General features: G+C 49.1%; 1 protein-coding gene across 2 annotated transcripts; it reads left to right on the plus strand.

Moving 5' to 3' along the window:
• The first annotated feature begins 6,237 nt into the window (after nucleotides 1-6,237).
• COMMD5 (COMM domain containing 5) lies at nucleotides 6,238-12,556 on the plus strand. Of its 2 annotated transcripts, none has more exons than XM_048212407.2 (2): nucleotides 6,238-6,324; nucleotides 7,562-12,555. In XM_048212407.2, the coding sequence occupies exon 2, from the start codon at nucleotides 7,615-7,617 to the stop codon at nucleotides 8,287-8,289; it is 675 nt and encodes a 224-aa protein (XP_048068364.1). In that variant the 5' UTR covers nucleotides 6,238-6,324; nucleotides 7,562-7,614; the 3' UTR covers nucleotides 8,290-12,555. The 2 variants fall into 2 exon arrangements, with proteins under 2 accessions (XP_048068364.1, XP_026344639.1); XM_026488854.4 differs by lacking the exon at nucleotides 6,238-6,324 and adding an exon at nucleotides 6,614-6,696 and having other exon boundaries at nucleotides 7,562-12,556.
• The last annotated feature ends 2,451 nt before the right edge of the window (nucleotides 12,557-15,007 follow it).

The following is a 15,007-nucleotide window of genomic DNA, read 5'->3' on the forward strand; positions in this document are numbered from 1 at the left end:
TTCTCTCCTGTGTGAATTATATGATGTTGACCAAGGTTTGAACTTCCACTGAAAGCCTTCCCATGTTCACTACACCCAAAAGATTTTTCTCGCATTTGAATTCTCTGATGCAGAAGGAGATGGGAAGTAAGACAAAAAGTTTTCCCACATTCATTACATTTAAATGGTTTCTTTCCATTGTGAGCTCCATGGTGCAGAATAAGGCTTGGGCGTGCCCACACTGACCACATTCATAAGGCTTTTCCCCATTGTGACTTCTCTGATGTCTAGTTAGGTCTGAATTATATTTGAAGGTTTTGCTCCACATATTATATTTAAAGGCTCTCTCTCCTGTTATTTCCTTGAAGTCTAAAAACGTTTTGGTTTAGATTCAAGTTTCTATCAAATGCACCACACTCCTGGGTTTTTTTCTCCTGGAGATCTTCTGTACACATGACAATTTTTTCCCTAAGAACTAACTCTCTTGTGAAGATGGGGTTTCTTCAAATCTGCCCGACAGAACTGTCCTGGTATTCTAGACTACTCTCATAGTCCCAAACTTCTTGAAACTCGAATGCCTGTGGATTACCCCTTGAGCGTCTTCTTGATATCAGTTCTGGGGCTTTTACTTCGGATATTTCTGGTGTAGAATGAATAGTTCCTTCTCACTCCCAATCTCAGAATCTGCTACACAAAACATAAGGGAATTACTAGAGAAAACCATCCATCAGGGATAACATCCATAATGTATTAAAAGCTCCTATAAATTGTTATGCAAAAGGTAAATGCTCCAATAGAAAAATAAGTTACAGGCAGAAATCAGAAGTAGAGATGATCAATCAACAGGATAAAAAAAATAAAAATCAACAGGATAAAAATCAAAGAAATAAAAAATTAAATTATTATTTTTTAGTCTACAGAATTGGCAAATTGATCCATTCAACAAATATTTAGAAAGCCAGGCATGTGTTACGTAGAGAATATCATCATTAGGAAGTCAAATACAGTCCTTCACCTCATGAAGGTTTACATTATATTCAGTAGACAGACAATTAAGCAGGCAAATTTTTAGCAAGGATGATAAACCACATGACATAGAAACTGTAGGGAAATATGTGAAAATAAGTCATGGTCTTCAAGCTAGTCTACATGGTAGGTTTTGTGTTTCTAGGAATTTGTCCATTTTATCTAGGCTATCCACTTTGTTGGCAGACAACTGTTCATAGTACTCTCTTATAATCCTTTTTATATTATTTTATTTTTATTTTTAAAGATTTTGTTTATTTATTCGACAGAGATAGAGACAGCCAGCGAGAGAGGGAACACAAGCAGGGGGAGTGGGAGAGGAAGAAGCAGGCTCATAGCGGAGGAGCCTGATGTGGGGCTTGATCCCATAACGCCGGGATCACGCCCTGAGCCGAAGGCAGACGCTTAACGACTGCGCCACCCAGGCGCCCCTTATTTTTGTATAATTAGTAGTAATGTCCTCACTGTCATTTCTGCTTTTAGTAACTTGGGTCTTCTTTCTTTTTTCTTTGTCCATTTAGCTAATGGTTTGTCAATATCGTTGATTTTTCAAAGAACCAGCTCTGGCTTTCATTGATTTTCTCTATTGTTTTTCCATTCTCTGTTTCATTTATCTCTGCTTAACCTTTATTATCCCCTTCCTTCCACTAGACTTGGGTTTAGTTTGTTTTTCTTTCCTGATTTGTTAAGTTGTAAAGTTAGGTTGTTGATTTGAGATCTTTCCTGTTTTTTAATATAAATATTTATAGCTATATATTCTCCCCTGCACTTTTTTGCTGCATCTTACAAATTTGGTGTGTTGTGGTTTTGTTTTCATGCATCTCTAAGTATTTTCTAATTTCCTTTGTGATTTATTCTTTGATACATTGACTGTCTAAGAGTGTGTCATTTGATTTCAACAAATTTGTGAATTTCCCAATTTTCCTTCTTTTGATTTCTAAATTCATCCAAATATAGTTGGAGAGTTACTTTGTATGATATCTATCTTTAAAAATCTATCAATACTTGGGGCGCCTGGGTGGCGCAGTCCTTAAGCGTCTGCCTTCGGCTCAGGGTGTGATCCTGGCGTTATGGGATCGAGCCCCACATCAGGCTCCTCCGCTATGAGCCTGCTTCTTCCTCTCCCACTCCCCCTGCTTGTGTTCCCTCTCTCGCTGGCTGTCTCTATCTCTGTCTAATAAATAAATAAAATCTTTAAAAAAATCTATCAATACTTAATTTGTGGCCTAACATATGGTTTGTCCTAGAAAATGTCCTGTGTGCACTTGAGAGTAATGTGTGTTCTGTTCTTGTTGGGTGGAATGTTCTGCACATCTGTTAGGTCTAGTTAGATATTGCATTGTTCAAGTTTTCTTTCTTTACTTATCTTCCACCTTGTTCTATTATTGGCAGTAGAGTATTATTGTAGGACTGTCTATTTCTCTCTTTAACTCTGGTGATTATTGTTTCATATATTTAATCCTCTGTTATAAAGTGCATAAATATTGATAATTTTCTATCTTCTTGCTCTCTTGAAATTATTATTAATATATAATGTCCTTTTTTTCATAAACTTTTTTGATTAAAAGTCTATTTTGTCTGATATTAGTATAGCCACTTTTGCTCTCTTTGGTTATTATTTGCATGGAATATCTTTTTTCATCCTTTCACTCTCAATCTTTCTATATCTTTGAATCTATGGTGAGTCTTTTGTAGACAACATTGGGTGGATCATGTTTTTAAAATCCTTTCTTCCAATCTATGTTTTTTGATTGGAGAGTTTAATCCATGTATATTTAAAGTAATTACTGTTAAGAAGGAACTTATTTTGGTCATTTTCCTATTTGTTTACTATATATCTTATACTTTTTGACCCTCATTTCCTGCATTACTATCTTCTTTTGTGTTTAGTTGATTCTTTTAAAGTGAAGTGTTTAAATGCCTTTCTCATTTCCTTTTCTATATATTTTATAGCTGTTTTCTTTGTGATTACTATAGGGATTACATTTAACATCCTAAAGTTATAACATTCTAATTTGAATTTATATGAACTTCACTTCAATAACATATAAAATCTCTGCTCCTTTACAGTTCCATCTACAACCTTTCAGATAATGATGTGAGAAAACAAAATGTGGAGTTAAAAATCAAAGTTGCAATAATACTATCTTCCAGACTAAAAACTGCTTTTTAAAATGTATTAGTATCTTAATCCTGTAGGAAAAAAATGAAGTTGCAAACCATTGTTACACTAATACTAGATTTTATAATTGCCCAAGTACTTATCATTACTGAGAACTTTATATTTTCATATGGATTTGAGTTACTGTTTAGTGTCCTTTCATTTCAATCTGCAGGACTTTGTTAGCATCTCTTGCAGGACAGGTCTAATGAGACCAAATTCCCTTAGCTTTTGTTTCTCTGAGCATGTCTTTAATTCTCCCTCACTTTTGAAGGACAGTTCTTCTAAATATAGGATTCTTGGCTGACGGGTGTGGTTTTTTTTCTTTTAGCACTTTGAATATATCAGCCCACTGACTTTTGGCCTCTAAAGTTTCTGACCAGAAATTTGCTGATAATCTTATTGAGGATCAATTGCATACGATGAGCTGCTTCTCTTTTATTCCTTTCAGGATTCTCTCTTTGTCTTCTGAAAGTGTGATTATAATGTGTCTCTGTGTGGGTCTCTGATTTCAACTTACTTGGAGTTAATTGAGCTTATTGGATGTTTATGGTCATATCTTTCATCAAATTTGGGAAGTTTTCAGCCATTATTTCTTCAAATATTCTCTCTGTCCCCCATCTCTCTCTTTTCTTTTTCTGGGAATCCAACAATGCGTATGTTGGCCTTCTTGATAGTGTCCCACAGGTCCTTTAGGCTCTGATCACTTATCTTCAATCTCTTTTCTTTCTGTTTTTCAGACTCAAAAATTTCTATTGTCCTAACTTCAAGTTCACTGATTCTTTCTTCTGCTTGCTCAAATCTGTCTTGGTATCCCTCTAGTGAATTTTTCATGTTCATTACTGTACTTTTCAGCTCCAGATTTTCTTTCTGGTTTCTTTGTAGGTGTTCTTTTTATTGATATTTTCATTTTGTTCATACATTATGTTCTTCATTTTCTCCATGTTATCCTTTAGTTCTTTGAGCATCTTTTAGACAATTGTTTTAAAGTCTTTGTCTAGTAGATCTGCCATCATGTCTTTTTTTTCAGGACGGTTTCTGTTGATTTATTTTCTTCTTGAATGGGCCATACTTTCTTCTTTCTTCGTGACTTTTTATTGAAAACTTGACATTTGGCGGCACCTGGGCAGCTCAGTTGGTTAAGCCTCTGACTCTTGATTTCATCTCTGGTCATAATCTCATGGGTCATGAGATCAAGCCAGGCATCAGGCTCCCTACTCAGTGTGGAGTCTGCTTGAGATTCTCTCCCTCTCCCTCTGCCCCTCCCCCTGCTTGCCTGCACTCACTCTCTCTCTCTAAAATAAAGAAATAAATCTTAAAAAAAAAGAGAGAGAGAGAAAACTTGACATTTGAATCTAATAATGTAATATCTCTGGAAACAAGATGCTCTCTATTTGCCAGATATTGCTGTTTTTGTTTGTTTGGTTGGTTTGTTTTCATATTTGTTTGTTTTTACTTTTACTTTTATTATGGTAGGCTATCTCTATGTCAAGAATCAGCCTAAGATTTAAAGACTTTTGGCACAAACAACTTCATCCACTTCCTGCACTGAGATACCTGAACAAACTAGCATGGCTTCTAGCAGCCTAAGGCAGTGTCTCTAGGTTGACCCCAGGCCCTCTTAAAATGCCTACCCAAGACATTCTATGCTGCCAAAAGAATCTACTGTTTGAACCTCAGGAGGGTTCCTTCCTTTCTCCCCTGTGGGGCCTTGCACCATGCCCAGTCCATGCGACTCAGCCAGGTGTGCAGCTGGCTCAGTAAGTGCTTGCTGAGTTCTGAAGAGGTTCTCAAGACTTGAGGTCTCTTGGGGAATAAGAGGAAGCATGGGACCCTACAGCCCTGTCCAGAAGTGTGGGACCACTGGTCTGGAGTGGGTGTCTGAGCAACGTGATCATGATGCTGCTTCTTGGGGAACTCGGCTGTGAGTGGGAGGTGTGGGTGGGGTGTGTTCAGAAGGGAGAAGCTGGGTGCCGCAGAGGTGTCAGGGATAGCTCATGGAGGGTCAGGCCTCCAGAGGACTGAGGGGAGGAACAGAGCAGGGGGTCAGAGTGCGGACGCATAGGGGCCCGCTGCTGAGAGAGGGGTGAGTGGAAACAAGTGGGTGTGTATCGCATGATACACACACGGAATGGGCACTAATCCTGTTTATGGGGCCCTACCCTTATGACCGAATTCCCTCCCAAAGGCCCCATCTCCAAATACCATCATATTGGGATTAGGGTTTCAGAATATGAATTTTGGGGGACACAAACATTCAGTCCATACCTTGTCTTTTTGCTTATCACCCTTCTAATAGTATGAAATGGCAGCTCCCTGTGGCCCTTCCCTAATGACCAACAATGGCCAACATTTCTGCCCATGTTCATTAGCCATTTTACATCCTCCTTGGAGAAATATCTATTCAAATCTGCTCGTTTTTTTAAAAAAGATTATTTATTTATTTATTTGACAGAGATAGAGACAGCCAGCGAGAGAGGGAACACAAGCAAGGGGAGTGGGAGAGGAAGAAGCAGGCTCCCAGCGAAGGAGCCTGATGTGGGGCTCGATCCCATAACGCCGGGATCACGCCCTGAGCCTAAGGCAGACGCTCAACGACTGCGCCACCCAGGCGCCCCTGCTCATTTTAATTGGGTGGTTTGCCTTTCTTTCATCGACTTTTAAAAATAACAGCTTTATTGAGATATAATTCACATACCCTACAGTTCACCCACTTAAATGCACACTTGACAGGTTAAGCACGTTCGCACTGTGGCCCAGCCATCACCCGCAACCACGCAGGAGGACGCAGGCTGGACTTCCCTCGGGTGGGGGCTGCCCAGGACCCTGGGGTCTGTGCCGCAGGCCCTCCTCTTCCCGGGCCCTCCTGGTCCCGTCTCAGACACCAGCGGAGACCAGGACCTGACGGTCCGTGAGGGTCCTTTGAAATCCTCGCAGAAGGATGGCCGCAGGTGCATCCCGCAGATTGCGACCCCTTCAGCCCCTTCAGAACAAACGCTAGAGGCGTCAGATGACCGGATCACAGAGGGCCGGATCCTCCCGGCGTCCTAGAGTTGCCCGGAAGTGCCTCTGGGTCGCTTCCGGGGACCTGGCCCCGCTTCCGGTCTGGCATCGCCGCTGAGTTTCGCCAGGTCTCTGCCGCAGACTGCGCTCTGCAGGTTCGGGGGCGTCTCTGGCTTTGGGGTACGGGGCGTGGGGTCGCTCTTTCCGGGCGAAGGCAGCGGATCGCGGTATGGCTCCTTGGCCGCTGCATCCGGGAAGCTCTGGAGGCCGATCCGTGGCAGCTTAGGGCGGTGCCCGACGGCGCAGACTGCCGTTTGTGGGCGGCCGCTCGGCCGTACGACAGGTGGCCGGGACCCCCCGTCGGCGAGCAGGCGACAAGACTCCAACCGGGCCGGTCTCTGTCAGCTGCTTCCTCGGGGCCGGTGGCCAGGAGAGCGTCAGCGGGACGCAGAACGCTAGCCTCCTGGGAGCAGGGCCTGAGCAGCGGGGCGGCGGGGGCAGCGGAGGGCAGTTCCTCCTGGGACCAGGTGCTTGGGGAAAACGCGAGTTTGGGCAGTGGGTGGTGGTTGACTGGCAGGGCGAAGGGGGCCCGGCCTTCCCGGGAGAATGGGATACGATGAAGCCAGTAGAGGGCTCCCTGTGCTCCCGGGCCCCCCGGCGCTTCGCCGCGCCGCATCTCGCTGTATGGTGAGGACCCTGGGCCTGGTGGGCGCCTTGAGGACAGGATCTGTGCTCTGCCGAGCTCCGTTCCAGCGCTTGGAGCGGCCGAGCCCTCTCCTGTATAAGCAGGTGTGTGGCTCGGTCACCTAAGATGTGCCATGACATTATACTGCCCTTTCAAGTACTGACACAGACCTTTTCTCCAGGTACCACAGGTCCCTCTGTTGGCACGTGCCCCTCAGCCCCTCCTGCCTGAGGGACTGTGTCTGTGTGGAAACAGTGGGGACTTCCGGTAGACAGGCCTGGGTTCTGGTTCTTGGGCAGTTGGGTTTGAGCCTGTTTCCTCATTGGCTCCTGCCGTTGTGACGATTCAGAGTTGAGTGACCCTAGTGTGTTTGGTGGCACTGGCTGGTACATCCCTGTGTTCTCTGGATTTTTCTTCTCCTTCACTCTTATCTCCATTATGTATTTGGAGAACTTATGTGTCCTCTCCTGTTTTCTGGTTCTCTTCTCCTCCCCACCCTGTCTCCCTTCCCTGCCAACTCCTGGGTCTTCTCTTCCCGGGATTAAAGGGGGCCCCTCTGCCACCTGCTCCGGGGGCACCTCCCATTATACTGGCTGTCATAGGTGGTTCATGCTGTCAGCATCTTGAAGGCAGAGGCCATGCTAGTCATTTTCTGGCCCAGAGCACATGGGAGTTACTGGACTTCTCTTCTCCCCCAACCCTGCCAGTTGCAGCTGGGACCTTTCCTCTGGGCTGCCTGATCAGAAAGGAGGAAGCAGCGATGTCTGCCATGGGGACTGCAGCTCCTTACCTGCATTACCCTGGCGATAGTCACAGTGGCCGGGTGAGTTTCCTGGGGGCCCAGCTCCCCCCAGAAGTGGCAGCAATGCCCCGGCTCCTGGGAGACCTGGACAGGGGCACATTCAGAAAGTTGCTGAAGCTGGTGGTCAGCAGTCTACAGGGAGAGGACTGCCAGGAGGCTGTGCAACGCCTCAGGGCTGGTGCAGACCTGTCGGAGGAACGGCTGGGGGTCCTCCTTGCAGGCACGAACACACTGCTCCAGCAGGCCATCCGCCTGCCCCCAGCCAGCCTGAAGCCTGACGCCTTCAAGGACCAGCTCCAGGAGCTCTGCATCCCCCAAGACCTGGTCACAGACTTGGCCAGTGTGGTGTTTGGGAGCCAGCGGCTTCTCCTCAACTCTGTGGCCAGGCAGCAGGGGGCCTGGCTGCCCCATGTTGCCAGCCTGTGGTGGAGGGTGGATGTGGCAATCTCTACCAGTGCCCTGGCCCGCTCCCTGCAGCCAAGTGTCCTGATGCAGCTGAAGCTTTCAGATGGGTCAGCATACCGCTTTGAGGTCTCCACAGCCAAGTTCCAGGAGCTGCGGTACAGCGTGGCCCTGGTCCTCAAGGAGATGGCCGACCTGGAGAAGAGGTGTGAGCTCAAACTGCAGGACTGACCATGCTTGCAGCCCCACTGCAGTCACCTGGGAGAGCTGGCTCTGACAGGTGTCTCCAAACAAAGCCTGCCCTTCCAGGATGCATTCCTCAGTGAGTTGTTTGACTGCAATCATGTCATTGTCTGTTTAGTTGAGAAAGCTGGATCCTCCCTTTTTATTGGAAATAAAGCAACTATAAAAAAAAGTGTCCTCCTGGGTGGGCATCAGACTGCGCCCCCCTCCCCTGACTGTTGGTCTTGTTACTGGTGAGGGCCCCTGCTGCTCTGGGTGGCCGTGTGTGGTTCTGGTTTGGTTGCCGTCAGCTGCCGGGACAAGGCCTTTGTGTGGATACTGTGTGGTCACTCGGCCTGGCCTCATGTAGCATCTGAGCTCTCTGCTCATTTGCTTTTGTGAACCCTGTGTTTTAGCGTGGACATTCCATTTTCCTCTCATACCCTTGACCTCATGGGGCCAACATTCTAGTGGTGAGGGGGAGACATTACAAAGTGTATAATACAAAATGGCAAAGCTTGTCAGAGGAGGGCAAGTGGTGCAGAAACAGAGCAGGGGCTGGCCCCTGGGTGGCTTGGTTGGTGAAGCGATCTGACTCTTGATTTCCGCTCTGGTCATGATTTCGGGGTCCTGGGATCAAGACTGTCCACTCAGCAAGGAGTCTGCTGGAGATTTTCTCCCTCTGCCCCTCCTCCCACTTGTGCTCTTTTTCTCGCTCTAAAATAAGTAAATACTTACAAAAGGAAAAAGAAAGAGGGACGCCTGGGAGCTCTGGATTAAGTGTCCGCCTTGGGCTTAGGTCATGATCTCCGGGTCCTGGGATGGAGCCCTGTGTCCAGCTCCCTGCTCAGCACCTCTACCCCCCACTCGTGTTTCTCTTTCTCTCAAATAAATAAAATCTTAAAAAGAAAAAAGAAAGAAAAATAGAGCAGGGTCCCAGGACGGAAGGCAGGATTATGGAAGAGCTGGGCTGTCATCCTAAATTGGGTCATGGGCTGGGGCCTCCTTGAGGACATGGTTTATGAGCAAAGACTTGAAGGAGGCAAGGGAGCAGAGCAGTCTGAGGAGTGGGGACTCTGGGTGGGGGCAGCAGCTTGTAGTGCACAACCCGAGTAGCTGTGGCTGGGTGAGGGGTGAAGAGAGGGCGCGGAGGGCAGGCCCCGAGGGCCTCTGTAAGAACTTTGGCTCAACTCTGAGCAAAGTGGGGGTGATCTGACAGTTGCTTTAAAAGGATCTCACTGGATGCTGTGTTGAGAGCAGAGCAGAGCACAACGATGGGTTGAGAGCCTGGTGGAGAGGCTGTTGCCAGGGTTGAGGTGCAGTTGGGGAGAGGGGGAGAGGGGCCTGTCCTGGAATCCTCTAAGTGGATGTCTCAGGCAGCTCGGGCTGCCATAGCACAATATCCTAGATTAAGTGGCTTAAACAACAGAATTCTATTTCCTCCCAGTTCTGGGGGCTGGAAGTGTGAGGGCAGAGTCAGGTCCCGGTGAGGGGCCTGCAGACAGCCTTTCCTCAGGCCACGTGCACGTGTGAGGGAAGAGAGCTCTCTCTTCCTCTCATTAAGGACACGAATTGTGTTGTTGGGTCAGAGCCCCAACCTTACAACCTCATTTAACCTCCCTGAAGGCCCCACCTCCGTAAACAGTCACACCGGGGGTTAGGGCTTCAACATGAACTTGGCCGGAGACACAATTCAGTCCTTAGCAGTGAGAGTGTGCAGGGTAGAGGGGAGCGGGTCTCTGCTGGGTGCCGCCAGGGTGGAAGTGTTCAGGGCTGGTGGCCAGTGTCGCACCCTCCAGCAGGTAGGGGGCTCCCGGTCCTCCTCTTTGCAGAGACATTTGCTGTCAGTCTGTGTTCCCCTGGCGGTGTCCCCGCCTCCACGGTCTGCTCTCCGCTAGGCAGGCAGCTCACAAGTCTCCTGGGATAAACAGGCCTGAGCAGCAGGCAGGAACTTCCCCTGGAAGAGAGCTAATGAGCCCTGCCCTTTCCCAGAACCCCCTTCCTGCCTCCCCCTGCTCTGTGCCGGGCCCCTTCGAGGGCAGAGCACTCCCACCCTCTCAGTTACTTCTCCCTCCGAGTCAGGGTCCTGGCAAGGTAGGTGTGGAGACTGAGGACAAGGCGGGGTGGTGCTGCACACGCAGACGTAGGGTTTCAGAGGCTGAGCCCCCAGGTGGAGCCCCGGCCTGGCTCACCCGAGGGGCGCAGACTGTCTCCTACAGCATCGGCAGTCCTCCTGCACCCTGCTGCTCGGAGGACTGGGCTGCCGCTGGGCCCGTGCATGTGCTGAGCACCGTGGCTGCCCACCCAGTGATGTGCCAGGTATGTCTATCGTGACCATTAGACGTGTTCAGGGAATATATACTCAGGATACCTTTGGGGAAAAAAAAGTAAAAAGAAAAAAGAATTTCAAAGTCCTCTTGCCCATGGACAGCCATGGAAACTGCCTTCGGCTGTGTCTGTGGTAGCTCAGTTCACTTAACTCCTCCCGAGGGCGCTGGTCGTGGCCCATGGCTGCAGGCACGCCGTTCCCCTTGGCGGATGTGCTGTGTTTTCCATAGACACAACAAACTACAGGTTGGGCAGCTTCAACGTCGTCTGTTGCTCACGGTTCTGGAGGCTGGTGGTCTGGAATCAGGGTGCTAGCATGGCCGGGTTGCAGACTTCTCCCTGTGTCCTCACCAGGTTCAAGGGGTGAGGGAGCTCTGGGGGCTCTGAACCCATGACCTAATCACCTCCCCAAGGCCCAACTCCTCCTACCATCACATTGGGCATTAGGGTTTCAACATACAGATGTTGGAGGTGAGGGGGTGACACAGACCATAGCAGCTTTCTGTGTTTTTTTTTTTCTATTAAAAAATCACAGTGATGTTAGTGGTAAAACCACTTTATGTACTGAAACTGTTTAGAAGTGGGAATGGAGGAGGCAGAATGTGAACATTTTAAAGCCCTTGATATCACTGTCAAACTGTGACCCAAAGTGCATTGTCAGTACGTGTTTCTCAATCACCCCTCACGGGCCAGTCCCTGGCAGTGCAGCTGCGAGCAGAGTTACAGGTGTGGCGGACAGGTGCGAGCACCAGTCCAAGTACTGCACGTGTGTTCACTGACTCACAGGTTGAAGTTCCCCCACTTCATGGAGGTCAGAGGCTTGCCCAGTGTCAAACAGCTGATGGGGGTGCTGGCGTGGTCAGCCTTCCCTCCCGACTTGGACGGGGCTGCCCTGTGGGCAGTGTCCTTCGTCTGCTGACTGGGAGTGACCGTGGTTGGCTGGAGGGGCTTCAGGAGGCTGTCCTTGCTGGCTCACGTGGGCACACCTTTCGGGTTGAGAGCCATTGTGATTTAGGGGCTGCTGCTGGGCAGGATTACTGGAATTTGGCCAGTGCAACCAGGAAAGGAGACCCAGGGTCCGAGTCAGGCTTACATGCCCCAGCAGGGCGCTCCAAGTTCTGCTACCACCAAAAGGCCATGTGGCTGGGCCTCCGTGGTTCTAAATTACATGCCTGAGCAGAGAGGAGAGGCACTTCCCAGGCCACTCCGTCGTTGGCATCCTGAGAGGCCCTCGGAGGACAGAGCTCTCACTCGGAGCCCACTTGAAGCCCCTCGGCAGCTCCTGCAGGGAGAAGGCACTCTTCCACTCCCAGATGTGCCACCGGAGGCTGAGTTCCAGGAGTTGCCCAGTGGGCAAGCACCTGGTTAGCATACCCTTTCTCTGCCCAAGGGGCACAGAGGCCTAGTCCCCTCGCCGTCGTGCACCTGGCTGGGATGGCCCAGCAGTTTGTCTCCACAGCTGTGTTGGTGTCCACTCTGCAGGCCCCCGGAGGGTCTGGGATGGTCCTGGGCCCCTCAAAGGCACAGCATCTGGTCACACGCCCTCTGCTTCTGCCGGGTTCCAGACACGTGGGGGTGTAGTGCTCTGCCCACCCGCCAGCCGCCTACCAGAAGGCACAGTCTGTGCTGCTGCTTTCACTCAGTTATAGTGGGAGTGGAGCACTGTCCTCCATCCTTGGTAGATTGGACATGGTAGCCCTGAGCATGCTGTCCCTCCTGTGGCAGCTGCAGGGCCGTCCTTCCCTCCACTTCCCTGCTGCTCCACAGACCCGGAGTGACAGGAGACGGCCGGGAGTGACTATGCCAGCTCTCCGGGTTACGAGGGTTCTGGCAGCTCTGCCGCTGTTCCTTGACAGCAGCCAGACACTATGAGAATCAATGGGCACAATCATGTTCCAGTAAAAATTTCTTACTGGTGTTGAAATTTTAATTTCATGTGTCACAAAATCATTTTGTTTTCAGCCATTTAAAGACCATTCTTACTTCATACAAAACCAGGTGGCAGGTGGGGGCGGCTCTGCTCCACTTCCCTCAGCCCAGCTCTTGCCAGGCTGGGGTGTGTGGACCCTTGTGCCCAGAGCAGCTATCCACCCTCATCTGTGGTCAGTCCCTACCACTGACAGGACTCGAGGTCCACCTTGTCCCCAGGCCGGCACAAGGCCTTGTACAGAGAATGGACATTCATACTTGTAAGACTACCCTTTTCCATTTTCTGGATCTTTTTCAGGTCTCTGTGGACACTTTTTTTTTTTTTTTTTTTAATCTCTACACTCAACGTGGGGCTCAGACTTACGACCCTGAGATCAAGTCGCACGCCCACCACTGGGAGCCCGGCAGACACCCCTCTGTGGAAGGTCTTGATGCCACTGCATTCCCTCTTCCTGAGTTTGAACAAGTGAATACTGCTTTGGGGGAGCACCTAGGCTCTGAGGTCAGGACATCAGACAGACGTTTCCTAGACTCTGAGTGCAAGCCACACAGTGTGAACTCACCTGGGCTCGGCACCCCCACCCCTTCGTGAAGCTTCCAGGAAGTTCAGTGGTTCCAATCCAATGTTATACATCAAAGCTTAATCTGGTAATTGAATAAAAAGCAGTTTCAGGTCAAAATTATGGGTTTATTGGCTCCAACAGAGAGATCCAAGATAGTATCTACTCTGAAACAGAGTTCTGGATAGTCTTAAAAATGCTTGTTTTATGCACTGAAGCCCAAATTGGGAGATACAGCTTGAAAGTAGAACGCACTATCCCAAAGCTTGCACTACCCTAACAGGGGGCCCTCGTCCGCTCCCTCTCTGCAAAGAGCCACCAGCACATGTGATGCGCACAGATGCCCTTCCTGGGATCTCGAGCCCACGCATTTCAAGTGCTGAAGCATTCTGATTTCACAAAGTCTGCCAAGCAGGCCAGTATGGTGCTTCTCTTTCACGTGCACGGAGCTGAGAAAGGACCCCTCGCCCTATACTTCTGCAACTGAGGCTCTGGACTGCAATGTAGGACTTCAGGGTTATTTCTATTGAGTTCTTGTTGTATTGGGACATTTAAGGGAACAAACCACACTAAGAACTGAGAGGAAAAATAAATTCCTCAAAGGTTGGAGGGCATGGAGTTTTTACCCAAGTGAACAAGGCAAGGCCAGCAGGTGTGAACTTTGCTGGTGTCGTACGAGAGTGGCCACCTCTGTTCCAATAAACTTTATTTGGTCACACTGAATTGTGATTTCAATATAATTTTCCAATGTCACAAAATGGGCTTTTCCCCCCACTTAAAAATGTAAAAACCCTTCTTAGCTTTTAAGCCTTGTAAGAGGTAAACTGAGGTGCATCGACGTGTTGAAGGGTTTATTTGAGCAAACGACTGGAACCAGGCAGCACCCACCTGAAAAATCAGAGTTCTGTGCTGGCAGGAGACGGGAAAGGTCTTCACAAAGAAGACTGCTTATGGCTGTGACTGCTTGTTCTTAAATGTTCCTCAGATGAGTGCACTTACAGGAATCGACTCTGGCTCAGACTCTGGTCTCCTGTGTAGCCACCAAGGCATCAGAGCCACCCAGTCTAATGGCCTCTGTGTTTATGTTCACAGGCCACGGTTCGCCAGCCCCTGATCTAGGACCACGTCAATCCCAAGAAAGAATCCAGGTGCCAGAGATGGCTTAGGTGGAACCCTCTGGCCCTCTCTGGCTGGCCTGGAGCTGCTGTTAGAGGACAGCATCATGCCCAGGCTGGAATCTGGAAGACTTCATGGAACCACCCATCCTCTGTCCTATCACTACCCAGGAAGTGGCAGAGAGAGGATTCCCTTCTGGGGACGGCACCGTCAGTGACCAAACTGCCTTCAAAAGGCATGTGGGCCCACAGTCCCTGGTTCTCTTGCACTGATCCTTTTGGACATAAGTTCTGGGTGGAGTAGGGACAGCTGGAGAGGTGGTTATAGCTACTGAAATGGGCACAATGATTTCATAGTGTCCTGGCACCTGGAGAGGGGACACCTCCAAACGTGCAGGTACAGGCTGGGGGCACGATCTTCACCCCAAGAACTAGCACTGTGGCCTGAAAACACATCACACATTGTGCCTGGCGAAGCAGCAGCGGCTGGTGACCAGGCCGAGATCCAGGTCCATGCGCTAGAAACACAGAAACCGACACAGACTTGACCATCCCAAACTCTGCTGTTCCCAATGCCACTGGGAACCTCCCAGTGCAAACACAGGGACCAGCCAGCCCTTTTTTCACCTGAAATAAATCCATAACCTGCTATTGGGCTTACGACACTGGGCCATTAGGCTGTATCTCAGGGACCTGCCCACAGGCTTAGCCAGACCGGTGTGATGGTGACCCAAATCAAGTGTTGCCATAAACCCCGAAGTGACTGACCTGCGTCCCTCTGGGTGACCTTTCTGT

The sequence above is a fragment of the Ursus arctos genome, unplaced genomic scaffold, assembly GCF_023065955.2.
Source record: "Ursus arctos isolate Adak ecotype North America unplaced genomic scaffold, UrsArc2.0 scaffold_6, whole genome shotgun sequence".
Classification (NCBI taxonomy): Eukaryota; Metazoa; Chordata; class Mammalia; order Carnivora; family Ursidae; genus Ursus; species Ursus arctos.